This window comes from Miscanthus floridulus, chromosome 7, assembly GCF_019320115.1.
Source record: "Miscanthus floridulus cultivar M001 chromosome 7, ASM1932011v1, whole genome shotgun sequence".
Classification (NCBI taxonomy): domain Eukaryota; kingdom Viridiplantae; phylum Streptophyta; class Magnoliopsida; order Poales; family Poaceae; genus Miscanthus; species Miscanthus floridulus.
The window spans coordinates 126,817,437-126,831,269 of record NC_089586.1 but is presented as its reverse complement, the minus strand read 5'-3'; the positions used below and the strand labels follow the sequence as shown (position 1 = coordinate 126,831,269).

The 13,833-nt window shown below is 47.0% G+C and overlaps 3 protein-coding genes across 3 annotated transcripts; 2 read left to right on the top strand and 1 right to left on the bottom strand.

Moving 5' to 3' along the window:
* Window positions 1–304: 304 nt before the first annotated feature.
* Window positions 305–4,592, top strand: LOC136467894 (zinc finger CCCH domain-containing protein 18-like). The gene is made up of 4 exons (XM_066466703.1): window positions 305–429; window positions 1,376–1,693; window positions 2,598–2,658; window positions 2,954–4,592. Exons 1-4 carry the CDS (start codon window positions 316–318, stop codon window positions 3,949–3,951), a joined length of 1,491 nt encoding a protein of 496 aa, XP_066322800.1. The 5' UTR covers window positions 305–315; the 3' UTR covers window positions 3,952–4,592.
* A 179-nt stretch (window positions 4,593–4,771) lies between these two features.
* LOC136467896 (uncharacterized) lies at window positions 4,772–8,219 on the top strand. Its single transcript, XM_066466705.1, has 6 exons — window positions 4,772–5,094; window positions 5,199–5,438; window positions 6,653–6,764; window positions 6,853–7,027; window positions 7,325–7,562; window positions 7,650–8,219. Exons 1-6 carry the CDS (start codon window positions 4,911–4,913, stop codon window positions 7,940–7,942), a joined length of 1,242 nt encoding a protein of 413 aa, XP_066322802.1. The 5' UTR covers window positions 4,772–4,910; the 3' UTR covers window positions 7,943–8,219.
* A 224-nt stretch (window positions 8,220–8,443) lies between these two features.
* Window positions 8,444–10,545, bottom strand: LOC136467893 (protein TIC 55, chloroplastic-like). Its single transcript, XM_066466702.1, has 3 exons — window positions 10,049–10,545; window positions 9,774–9,876; window positions 8,444–9,635 (listed from the first exon to the last, which is right to left on the bottom strand). Exons 1-3 carry the CDS (start codon window positions 10,441–10,443, stop codon window positions 8,517–8,519), a joined length of 1,617 nt encoding a protein of 538 aa, XP_066322799.1. The 5' UTR covers window positions 10,444–10,545; the 3' UTR covers window positions 8,444–8,516.
* Window positions 10,546–13,833: the final 3,288 nt, after the last annotated feature.

The window sequence follows — 13,833 nt, the reverse complement described above, 5'->3', positions numbered from 1 at the left end:
GAGTCGCGAATAAAAAAATATAAAACTGCTGAAGCCCATCAAGTAATATCCCGGGTTTCCCGTGGGCTCGGCCTCGGCCCATCATCACAGCACCACCGCATATCCGAAGCGCTGTGGCCTTCCAAGGACAAGGTTTTTTTTGGCCCGGTTCCAAGGACAAGGTTGAACACCCAACGCTCTCACCTCTCACCTCTCACCTCTCCGGTCAAGGAGGAAGAAACGGTGCCGCGGCGCGGTGAGACCCTACCTGGGAGGAGGAGGAAGCCTCTCGACCCTCCGCCCATCGCCTCGCCGCCCTGATCCAGTTGGTGCCCTATGGCGGGCGAGGGTGAGGACGAGGCGGCGGCGATTGAGCGGCAGCTGGAGCAGCAGCTGCAGGAGCAGCGGTCCTCCCTCGCCGCCGACCCCTCCAATGCCGACCTCCTCGAGGTGCGTCGCGGTATTACCTCCTCATCGACCCGCCTCTCCTACCGCGGCCCTTGATTGCTAACTCCCTTGCAACCGAATCGACTCCGAGAGTACGGGGATTCTAGGGTCCTGTGATTTCATAGCATTAGCAGAAGGGTGAGGCTGACCTACCAGGTTGTTACTACGCCTGTAGTGGTCCTTGGATGGTTAGCTACTTAGCTTGTGTGGCCATCTTATAGGTGATGGAAATGTAATTGGGCAGTATGTTTTGGATTTATATATCAATCTGTGTGCTTTTTATCTAGGTTTGCTCCTGTTATCCTGGTTTAAATAAGGCATCAATCTGTGTGTTTTTATTTGTCTGTTGAAATCATATCAAGGCTGGGTTGGTCTGCACAGCAAAGTTGAGAAATTAGGATAATCTTGGCTATTAATTCACTGTATGTTTTTTAAACCCTTGCAGACATTCGTTGACATCTTAGCAATTGTTATGAACAATATCAGTGCTGAGTTCTGTAAATTTCAAGAGCGAGTGATATCTCACACACTAACTCATTTCTTTGGGATACAATTCATTGATGAGAGTTACTGCATGGCATCAATTTGTGTATGAAAAAAAAAATGTCTTCCTTTTCTACTTTCCGTTCCTGAGTTGTGGATGTTCCTGCATAATAATGTTTGATAAAACTCTGCATTTCTTTTCTCAAGTTTTCACATTCAGTTTTATGCCCTTTTTTTGGCAAATTGGGCATTTCTAGCTCTAGAAATCTGTGGTGCTGGTGCTATGAGTACCACCAGATTTGAAAATATAGAGTATCAAGGTTCTTGATTTTAGCATACAAACTCCAGATATGGGGTGAAGCTTGGAGCTGGAGCTGTGCCAGAGAAGGTTTTACTACTTTATTATTAAATTTTAACGATAGTCTTTTTTTCTTATTATTGTTTGCTGTGTTGTTGTTGTTTAAAGGTTCATGAGGAGCTTCTTGCTGCGATTAAGGATGCAGAGGAGGGTCTTCTCCATCTGAAGCGCTCTAGGCTACTGAAACAAGTAGATGAGATTTTTCCAGATGAGGCATCAATATCCCAATCACCTGAAGTTGCTATCGAGCCATTAGATCCAGATGACGTTGAGACAGAACCACTGGGGTCACATGATTTTTCAGTTGGATCAAAGTGTAGATTCCGGCACAACAATGGCCGCTGGTATAATGGATGCATTATAGGCTTTGAAGGTTCAAGCGATGCAAGGATCTCATTTCTGACTCCCACATCTGAAAACATGTCGGTGAGTTATCTAATCTGAGCATTATTATTAAATCAAGATTGTCTTTAGTTATGCTAGCCATCATCTTCCTGTTAATAACCAAGCTTGACCTCTTAAATCCCTGCTGTATCGTTTGCATTGGCATCTACAAAGGGATATGGTTTACACTGGTAGCTATATGCTTGTGGTACTGCAGCCTGTGGAAAACATTCTGCTCGTGATTTTGCGTATATTTACTTAACAAATGTGCCGGACCTGCGTTTTTACTTTTCTTGAATGGGCTGGACTATTGCATGGGGAACAGCTAAGATTTACATTGTCACAATTTGCACCAAGGCTATCTTATGCTCTAGAAATTATTTCAATGTTCAGTTCAACAAAGGCTCCTCCTGCTGTGATTCGATTCAACAGACACACCCACTTACACCATGGTGCAATTAGTTAGATTCATTTCAGTCTTCTCTTGTGTAAATGCATTATCAAAACAAGCCATTATTACTTTGATGGATACACATGGATGATATTTTGTTGTGAAATCACTATTGCTGCTACAGACTAGTTAGAAGTTAGACTAAACTGAACTTTGTCAAAGTCTAGTCATAAGGCACCCTCTGCCCTGGTTCCATCCTAGTCCTGGCCTAAACTTAATGAATAGAGGCATGAGAAGAACTCTAAGAGAAAGTCACAGGTGGGTAAAGTCTAGTCATAAGGTACCCTCTGCCCTGGTTCCATCCTATTCCTAGCCAAAACTTAATGAATAAGAGCAGGGAAAGAACTCAAGAGAGAGTCACAGATGGGTAACCTGCAACTGCAGCTACCTTTCAATCTGCCATAATTTTTTGTTTGTTAACATGAATATAATGGTTGGAGTGTACGAGCCATTATTATGAACAAACTAACTAATACAAATCTGCCCGTAGTGCAGATGTGCAAGTTCTTCCTACAGCAGCGATGTCGATTTGGTAGTAACTGCCGCATGTCCCATGGTATGTTAATGGTTATTTGGCTGTTGGAAGATCGAAGGCCACTAAAATGTGCTATGTTACGCTCTTGTTCCTTTGCATGTTACATAAAGCAATAGTGATAACATGTTGTGGTGTAAACTTCACAGGATAAGTAGGACTTTGATTGATTCATGTTCCGTCTTTTTATAATTACTTACCATTAGCCACATATTTGCCTTGCTTCTTTTTTTTTCTATGTGCATCGTGTAGATACGCATATTGCTTTTGACCCTTCAGGCATAGAGGCATACCTGACTAATTCAGAACTTATCCTCAGGTGTTGTAATCCCTACTAAAGCCTTGAAGCGATTCACTCCAACTAGGTGGGAGCAGTCCTTGGTAGGCTCCAGCATACTGGCATCTTCTGGGTATAACTCTGGCCTTTGGAGGAGAGCAGAGCTTGAGTCATGGGATGATAATCTGAAGCTTGGCCAAGTTGTTTTCCAAGATGATGGGAGTTCTGCAAGGCTGCCAAGTGATTCTCTTTCTGTCTCAGAATATGCTGACATGAGCGATGAAGATGAAGGAAGCTCAGGTGAGGAAGAATCTGAGTTCAGTGACGATGCTGATCAAGAGGATGGAAGTGTTCATCAGGGTCTTGGCCTTTTAGAATTCACAAATTTCAGTGGCATTCAGACAGATACCATGATCTTTGCAAAATGGGAGCACCACACAAGGGGTGTTGCCTCCAAAATTATGGCAAAAATGGGTTACCGAGAGGGGATGGGGCTTGGTGTGTCTGGCCAAGGCATGCTTGATCCAATTCCAGTTAAGGTACTACCCCCAAAGCAATCACTTGATCATGCACTTGCTGCAAGCGAGGCCGACGGAGGCATTGGCAGTGCAAAAAAGCGCAGTAGGGGTGGGAAAAGGAAGCGTGAGAAGAGGTTTGCAGAACAGGCCAGGGCTGCTAAAGCTGAAGAGGCTGAGAGATCTGTCTTCAACTTTATCAACAGCCATCTAGTGAGCCAAGATGCCCCTGAAGTTTCGACCACCAAAGTTAGAAAAGGGTCATCAGTTGAGACCCATGGACATGCTAAGAAGGACAGAAGATCCTTGGTCGCATACGATGAGGAAGTAAAGGAGCTGAGGATTCGAGTTGAGAAACTGGAAGAGATGAAGAACCGTAACCTCAAAGACAAGGCAGTCTTTGAAGCAGCTTCAAGGAAACTGGAAGAGACTCGAAAGGCACTCGCTGATGCTGAAGCTACCCACGCTTCAGCGACGAATGCTGTTACTAGAAAGGAGAAAGAGAAGAAATGGTTGAAATTCTGATATCAATTTCATGTGCCAACGCTTCTCTGTTTATGTTCTGACAAGAATCTGGCGTGATGTATGCAACTTAGGCTGTCTCCAATGGGAGGTCCATTGCGGAATCCAAACTCAAAATAGGTCTCCAACACAATACCTATATGGAAGACTCATTTTGGATGCTATGAGAGGCATAACCTAAATCTGAGTATCCTCTTTTCTGAAGACCCATTTGCAGAAAGGATTGTCTTTTGGGTCTTTTTTGTTGGAGAAGACAAAAATAGGTATTGAACTCTTTGTCTGTAGCGCTATCCAAAGGACGAATAAGTCTTGTATTTTGGGTCGCGGTTGTTGGAGACAGTCTTACAATTGCCATCCTGTCAGCTCTTAGCATGCTACACTTGTATGTCTATCAGGTTTTTAGGACATCTGTGGTAGAAGTAGTGACAATAATAATTATTAGAAGGATGTGATATTTAGAGGTGTTTTCAGCACCCCGTAATACTTCTGAACCGACGATCATTTGGTACAAGTAGACATTTCATTTGCATTCCGGTATTATCAGATGGATGAATACTTCGCATATTCTGCTGGATGCAGCTAGCATTCCTGATTCGAACGCTGATGGGTTTTTTTTACATCAAATACTGCAAAGTTTTTGCCTTTGCAACACGCGGTCGTATTTGGTTTTCCTGGTCAATGCTGCCGTAGAATATTGCAAGCCGACTCGGTCTCCTTATCCGGTCCAACACAACCAACTCCATCGGCACGTCGGCCGCCCCCGCCCCGTCCGTCCGCCCGTCTCGTGCATAAACAAATACGTAATCCACCTCCTTTCCGGCTTTCCCCTCCCCAGCACGCGTTCCCCAAATTCTCCCACCCTAGAAATCCCCAAATCCGCGGCGGCGGCCTTCCAATTCGATCCCCCTTCCCGAGGCGCTTCGATCTGATCGGCGGAGCCAGGGCACCAGCCACCAGACACCATGTGGGCGGCGTCGTGCCTGGCGTCGTGCTGCGCGGCGTGCGCTTGCGAGGCGTGCCGGACGGCGGTCGGCAGCATCGGCCGCCGCTCCGCCCGCATCGCCTACTGCGGCCTCTTCGCGCTCTCCCTCTTCGCATCCTGGGCGCTCCGCGAGGTCGCCGCGCCTCTCCTCCAGTCGATCCCATGTGCGTGGCCCTGACCCGAATCCCCATCCTCCTCCTTCCGTACGGTTCGATTCGTCAATTCAATTGATCGAAACATTCAAGGAGGTTTCTCTCTGTTTCCGCAGGGATTAACCACTTCCACAAGACCCCCGACCGCGAGTGGTTCGAGACCGACGCGGTGCTCAGGGTCAGCCTCGGCAACTTCCTCTTCTTCACCATCCTCGCCGTCATCATGGCCGGGATAAAGGACCAGAAGGACCCCCGTGACAAAATCCACCACGGCGGGTGGATGGCCAAGATCTTCTGCTGGGCCGTCATCGTCTTCCTGATGTTCTTCGTGCCCAACGGCGTTGTCAGCTTCTATGGTGAGCTAACGCCCTTCCCTTTTATTTGTCTTACCGTTTGATTCATGTTGCGATCACAAATGAAAACCATAGTTGATGGAGATTTGACATATCAAGATGACAATTTAATGATGATGGCGCTAATCTTTTTGAGACAGTCCCTTTCATGAAGACATTTTTTAGTTCCGTGAGTCTCATAAGGAGATTGTTCAGTTCGTTTAAAAAAAAATAAGGAGATTGCTGAGTCAGATTTTGCAATTTTGGACTTGTAGACTTACTGGACTTGTACAATGGATAAACCCAATTGGTAGTCAGCTGTTTTTATTTGTCAGGATTACACAACTCTAGACTTGTAGGCGCAATTCTAGAACTGAATCAGAATTATCATGAGAACCAATCTGAGTAGCTGTTTTTGTTTGCCAGGCTGTTTAATTCATGTTACAATGTCTAATGGCAATTGTTTGTCAGATTGCATAGTTGATAAGTTGTGAGCATATCACGATGACAATTGATTGGTTAATAGCGCTAATCTTTTTGAGGCACATAATCTCTTTGATCAAGATATTTTTGGAGAATCGGAAGGACATAGATCGCTGAGTCAGAATCATGGATGGTAGGCCACTAGATCAGTATAGTTTTATGCAAAACAAAATGTTTATTTCGGATTTATATCTATAAACCTACTGGATTTTTACTAGATTAACCCAAATTCTAGTGCATGTATATGTGGGTCTTTGTCCAAATTCTGGCTGGTGCTCTATAAGGAAAGATGAGGTTTTAATCCAAACAACCCGTTGGTATAGATGTTTTGGAGCTGAATTCATTTCAGATGGAGATAGTTGAGTAAAAAAAACGAGGTTATAGACTATCTAATATAGTGATGTGCAAAACAAAAGATTTGGTTCCGGGTCATGTACACTATCTAGAGACATTACTGGATTTACAATAGCTAAGCCCAATTGCTAGTGCTCGTGACCTCTTTTGGTGGAAATGGAAGATGTTCTATTGTTCTTTAAGATTTCAGAACAGAATGTAATGTTTGGTATTAGTTGGGTTTTTGTGTGTGTGTGTGTGTGTGTTGGGGGGGTGGGGGTGTGAAAGGATGCATTTGTTGAGTTTCCTGAACATTGAGTTACTACTATGCTATTGTTGGTCATGCAGTTTGTTAGGTAATAGATATTCCGTCATCTGTGTTAATTGTGTTCCGAATTCTTACTACAATTCTATTTTTGCAGAATCTATATCCAAGTTCGGATCTGGCCTGTTCCTTCTCGTTCAGGTTGTTCTGCTGTTGGATTTTGTGCATGGATGGAATGAGAACTGGGTCGCCAAGGATGAGCAGTTCTGGTTGGTTGCTTGCTGTTGCTGTTCCCATATTTGCTTGGGCTTCCATTGGTGTATTTTCTATTATTTATACTTTTTTTTGTCGCTGCAGGTACATGGCTCTGTTGGTTGTCTCAGTTGTCTGTTACATTGCCACTTTCTCTTTCTCGGGTCTTCTATTTCACTGGTTCACTCCATCTGGACATGACTGCGGACTCAACCTGTTTTTCATTGTCTTCACATTGATTCTTGTTTTTGCCTTTGCTATTGTTGCCCTGCACCCAAAGGTACCATCCTGTAGCCTGTTTTTCTTCCTTTTACTGATTTTGCCTATGTTTATATTACTTGATTCAACCAGAAACTATTGCTTGATAAGTTATACTGGATGTGTTTGGGGCTTTGGTCAGTATTATATTTGCAACTGTAGATGATTCTTGGGTTGGTTTGATTGTCTTAGATTTCACATCTTGGTCATCGGTTGAGAATGACCATGCTTTGCAAAAACTACTGCTATACATTTCCATTAAATGTTACTATCTTTTTTGTTCTAAATAATGCTGAATTTTGAACTTTCTGATTTTCAGATCAATGGAAGCTTGTTGCCTGCATCGGTTATTGGTCTGTACTGTACATATCTGTGCTACAGTGGACTCTCCGGTGAGCCAAGGGATTATGAATGCAATGGGCTTCACAATCACTCGAAAGCTGTGTCAACTGGTAGCCTTACATTGGGACTCCTTACCACTGTCCTCTCTGTGGTCTATTCTGCTGTCCGTGCTGGCTCCTCTGCAACTGTGCTCTCGCCACCAGACTCACCTCGTGGTTAGATTGCCTTCTCTGGCTAATGAGCTAGTTTTGCAAATATCAAGTTGCATTGTTAATTATCTTACCTTTTTCTTTGACTTTCAGGGACCGACAAGCCATTGCTTCCCTTCAGCAAGGCAGACGAACAAGAAGATAAGAAGGATGTACCGAGGCCGGTGACGTACTCCTACTCTTTCTTTCACCTCATCTTCTCCCTGGCCAGCATGTACTCGGCAATGCTCTTGACTGGCTGGTCGACTTCCGTTGGTGAGAGCGGAAAGCTTGTTGATGTTGGGTGGCCATCTGTCTGGGTCAGGATTGCAACCCAGTGGGCGACGGCAGGTCTGTTCATATGGTCGCTTGTTGCACCCATCCTCTTTCCCGACAGGGAATTCTAAATCAACCACGGCAAGCTTGGAGCATGAATCGTTTCTATTGTGGTAGCTAATCTATCCTATCCAAGTATATTGTCCTTAACACATGCTCTGAGCATGGATGGCAAGAAGTCGGTGTTTGTCCACTGTTATCAAGTTTGTCTACTTAATAACATGTGACCTTAGGCATTGTGCCACTATCTGAACAGTGAATGTGTGCTGCTTTGTATTGTGTATATATATTGGAGTTGGGTTGCCTATCCTGGCTCCTCGGTTGAATTTGAAGCGTGTTGCATATCAATTGGTTGGTCAGAAATCTCACGACTTGCTGACTGTGACCCTCTGCAGACTTGAAAATCCCGTGTGTGCACGGAAGGTGATGTTGATTATCTCTTGTGATTGTGAGTTTGTGACACAGGAGTAAAAGACCTAACCAGTAACCACCTAATCAGCTGTTGCTGGCATGCAAAGCGTTACTACATATACAACAGCTTCAGCTACGGTAATACAAAATGTGCAAGGGCAAAGAGAACGCTTACCGCCATTTTTTTTCTATATATATACCTAAACATACACAAGCCATTATAAGGCACCTTAATTACAGTCTCCTGTGTGTCCTGATGAAGTTGGTGGTGAGCAAAGAAACCAGCGCGTCACACGCATAGGACGCCGCGGCTAGCACGGCCGACGCCGCCAGCAAGACGGCCTTCCACTGCCTGGTGGCCGCCAGGACGGCAGCCGCCACGGCCGCCGCTGCAAGGACGGCGAACGCGCTCTTCAACGAGGTGTACCTCTTGACGGTCGCCCTGCACCCCTTGCAGTGCACGACGTGGCGGAAATACCTGTTGGTCGGGTTGGGCGCGTGCACCGTGCCGACGCCGCCCTTTGCCGGGAACGAGGCCGAGATCCCCGCGACGGCCCCCGCGGGCGCCTGCTCGACGACGGCCGGGACCCGCGGCGGCGACAGGCTGCTGTGGCCGAAGTAGTAGGGCATGCCGTGGCCCGCCCTGTCCATCCACTTCCTGTACTCGGCGACCCAGGTGTCGGAGGAGCGGAGGTTGAGGTAGAGCTCCCTGGTGGGCACCTTCTCCCGGAGCAGCACCTCGTTCTGCGACGACAGGAACCCCATGTCCTGCTCGAACACCTTGCACGCGTTCTGGTGGAAGTACCAGGTCGGGAGCACCTTGGCGAGCGGCGACCTGAGGGTGGATCCGAAGCGCACGAGGAGCATGGACTTCCCCTGCCCGGCGGGGCGGCAGAGGAAGTGCGCGGAGAAGCACTGCTCCGTGCCGTCCTTGTCGGTGTACTCGAGCGTGTTGGTGAGCACGCAGGGCGCCTCGAAGCGGAGCAGGTTGCGGAGGTGCGGCGTGCTGGTGCGGCCCCAGTAGCCCGCAAACCCGCGGGGCGTGCGCTCGGTGACGTCGAAGAAGAGCGGCTGCGCGTCCTCGCGCTTGGCCGTCCAGTCGGTGCGGTCGTGGGAGATGGGCACGTGCGCCGGGTCCATGAGGTTCTCCAGCAGGATGGAGTGGTCGTAGGGGAGCTCGTGCACCGTCGACTGGTCCGTGAACCCCGCCCGTGCGTACGGCTCGAACCACGGCAGCTTCCCCTCGTCGGGAGGGTTGGCGTCCGACATCCACACCCACACCACGCCCTGCGAGTCGCGCACCTCGTAGTTGCGTGCGCACGCGCTCCGCGGGATCTTGGCGCCCTCGGGCAGCTGCACGCACGGACCCATCAGGGATCAGGCCATCACATCATCTGATCATCCATGATCCATCAGCCATGGAGTACATACGTAGATGGACTCGCCGCGTGAAACGCATAGGGGCATCAGTAGGAAAGGTGGGAGAGAGACCTGTGGTATCTTGACGCACTTGCCGTCGCCGTCGAACTGCCAGCCATGGTAGAGGCACTCCAGCTTGCCGTCGACGATCTGCCCTTCCGACAGCTTCGCTAACCTGATCGGTCCATAAGCATTTTGGGAGTAATTATTCATCGTCAGTTGCTGGTTTCAACCAAACCAATCGTTACATTCGTCGGCCGCAGAATCAGATTGATTTGTTTGCAAAGAATTCAGCTGATGAGCTCGCTCCATGCATGTACAAAAGAGGATCGGATCCAGGACCTCACCTGTGAGGACACCGGTCCTCGTGGCAGCGGAGCACGCCGTTGCCGTCGCGCCAGAGCACGAGCTGGCGGTCGAAGACGGTGAGCGGGAGCGCCGCGTCGTCGGGCACCTCGTTGGACAGGTACAGCGGGTACCACTCCTCCCTCCAGTCGTAGCGCCCCGCCGCCGCCTCCGCCTCCGCGGCCTCCTCCCCCTCCCCCTCCTTGGGCAGCAGCACCCCGGCCTCCTCCACCACCGCCACCCGGCACCTCCTCCTCCTGCTGCTGCCCCCAGCTCCCGCCCACCGTGCCGCCGCCGCCGCGGGGCTCTTGCAACGTGGAGCCACGGCAACGGCAGCCGCGGAGACGCGGAGGAGGAGAGATGCCAGTGGCGCTGTTGCGGTAGGGGGCGTCGTCATGTTTGGTCCCACTTGGCGTTTGGTTGGCCGAGAGCGCTCGATCTCTGCGGCCTCTCTCCGGATAAAAACCTTACACGAGTCGCGTGCAACGCACACGGCACACGGCTCTGGCGTTAGCTGCCACCTACTACTAGAGCGTCCCGGTTCCAGACTTCCACTTCCCGTCATGTCTCGTGTCACTCTCGTCCAAGTGACCAAGTGGCGAGTTCACGCACAATCTGGACCGGATTTCACGATATTTTTTACAGAAAGTAGCCTAGACTAGCCAACTTCAGGGAGGCATTTGAATATATAAAAATATTAATATTTATGATGCATCTTAACTTTTTAATGTTAGGAGATAAAAAAATTGGTAGTACTTTTTCTATAAATTCAATCAAACTTAGACTTTGACTTCTCCAAAAGCAAAAGGCGTAATTATTTTGGAATGGAGGAAATGGCTCCTAATAATGGATTTAAATATGGTCTAACAGCAACTCTAAGAACCTTTTTATATCCTTCCACGTTGATAAGAATAGATATTTTTGGTGAAACAAGTTCTCCAATAATTTTTTCGATTAGGTATCAAAAATAGTCATCCGCATTACTGGTTTCTCGCTAGTCAGATATGAATAACGGGAAAACTCTCCAAAATACTCGTAAGATATAAAAATGGTACTCAAAGATGAAAGATATAGAAAGTGATTTTTGTTCAAATGAAATGAGATTTTAGAGAATGAGTTTGAAAAATACTTTTGGAAATGATGTAAGTCAACATATATGTCTACGTCACGTGGGAAACCAATTTTGTGGATATGAGCTGCTGTAGCTGTAGCACAATTTTAAACAAAAGAAATACTTAAACTTGCGGTTTGAATGACATGACAAATATCACCAGGCGCATGATGGATCCGTCGAACAAAATCATGCTACTCCCGGCCCACAGCCCCGGCCCATCACGCCAGGCCATGATTAAACCCGGCCCAGCCTCTCATCAAGTCATCATTGCTCTCCCCTGCAAAGATTTTTTTTCCTGCTCAAAAAAAATGCAAAGATTTAAAAAAAACAAAAGCGATCCAGCTTTAGCTGTGGATTGCCGCAATCATGACGCCATCGTGGCTGCGCTAATCGCACTGCCGGTGATGGGTTTGGAATTTGGCTGACCCCCCATGATTTGCCCAAGGTGACAGAAAACGAACTCGCCAATCATCACCACTGCCACGGCGGGTCACCTGTGCCTTTGCTCCTATCGCCTACGGGGGAGGGCCTACAGGTCGCCGTCCGTCCCGTCGCCCGCCCGCCCATCACGCTCGGCCTCGGCGGCGCTGCATCGGTTTTTTTTCTTCTCGTGACGTCCCCACGGTCCCGGCACGCGTCTCGAGCAAGCAGGGCTTCGTTGGCCGAGGACGGAAGCAACCGTCGGTTTCGTTTTGCCCATTTCTGGCGTGCAAGCGTTGGCTTCCTCGACAGGGCAGGCGCCCGGCCCGGTGCTCCGTGCTCGCCGCGCAGCCGCGGTTGGTAGGCGCAACTGGGCGGCGGTACGCAGCGGCGGGGCGTGGACATCCTCCTGGCCACGGGTTCGTAGGCCTGTGGCCTACACGACCACACGTCTTAGTCATTTGAGCAGTGATCAGTGCCGTGTCTCCAGCACGTGGTTGTTTAAACTGAGGTGGCAATGAAACCTGGCGTGTTTCGAGCTTTCGACGGATTTTGCATGCGTCTCTCTTTCATACAGTACACGATGAGTCGCAAGTTCCTGGAACTGTGCGTGCAGCCGTGCAGTGTGGATGATACATTGATACCACACAACTTTTGACAGCCCTTGTGGTGGCCTGGCTGACTTCAGAGTTCCCAACGGAAGCGCGTCCCCGTTGCCCGTTGGATCGTGAAAGTCGCAGCAAACACAGCGCGCGCCGTGCGGTGCAGACGGAACGGGTTGTTTCGTCACGGTTTGGGTCGGACTCGTGAGCAAGCAGGTGGTCAGGGCAAATAGTGCATGCGTCAAGTCAGCAGTCAATCGCGAAATGATGCACAGATTATCTATGGCCATTCAACAGGCCGTGCAGGCTTTGTCTACCAGGGCTTTTTCCTTGTCGGAGTACTCGTACGTTTTATTACAGGCTAGTTTTCCAGCCAGGGCCATGTTTTGGTTTTATTAGCTTTAGGAAAAAATCATATTATCTCCTCAACTTTCGCAAAAGTCACTTTTTCCCCTGAACTCCAAAACCAGATAAAACACCTCCCTCAATTTTTAAAAAAGTTCATCTTATCTCTCTGGCCCGGTTATAAGCGGTTTCGAAGGTGGTTCTGTCTTTTTCTTTTTTATTTATTTTGGTTGAATCTTTGGGAAATTATAGTAAATCACAACAAAATCAAGAAATGAAAAATTCAATTTTGTTGGACTCCACATGATTAGATCTACACAATGAACATATAATATGGTATGCTTTAGTATAAAGTTTTTGCTGCAGCTTTAGATCTATGCTTTTCTGTAATTAAATAGAATAATTCATAGCTGCTGTTTTTATGGTCCAATTATGGTGAAAATTTTATTGTGGGCTAATTATTGTATGCTTAAATTATACTCCCTCCGTTCCTTAATATAAGCCATATTTTTTTAGCACCAATATTAACGCACGACTTGAGGAAGGATGTGAGACCGAGAAAAAAAAAAGGAAAATCAGGCCATCTTCTCTCTCCCAATCAGAATGCTTCATAAATCTAAGGGGTTGGTTGGGGCATGTGCTATGTACGGTGGGAAGGTTTCCAAACTAATCGGCGTGGAAGCTGATACGTACCTATATTTTAGAAATTTCTTTAGAAATCTATATGGCTTATATTAAGGAACGGAGGGAGTAGTAAAAATTTCATACCCATTGGATTATGTATAACTTAGTTATAGATTTTATTTAGGTTTATGCTCGTTAAATATAAATAAATCTATAACTAAGCTTTATATGATCCAATGAGTATGATTTTTTTACTATAGTTCAATCATACAATAATTAGCTCACCATAAAAAATTCATCACAATTGGAGCATAGAAACTATAGCTATGAATTATTCCAATTAATTACAGAAAAGCATAGATCTAAAGCCACAGCAAAAACTTTGTACTAAAGCATACCATATTATATGTTCACTGTATAGATCTACTCATGTGGAGTCCAACAAAATTGAATTTCCCATTTTATAATTTTTCTATGTTTTACTATGATTTTTCAAAGATTTAGTCGAAATAAATAAAAAAGAAAAAGACAAAACCGTCTTCAAAACTGCTTATAACATAGCCTGGGAGGTAAAATGAACGGTTTTAAAAACTGAGGGATGTGTTTTGCCCGATTTTGGAGTTCAGGGAGATAAAGCGGACTTTTACGAAGGTTGAGAGAGGTAACTTGGATTTTTTTCTTA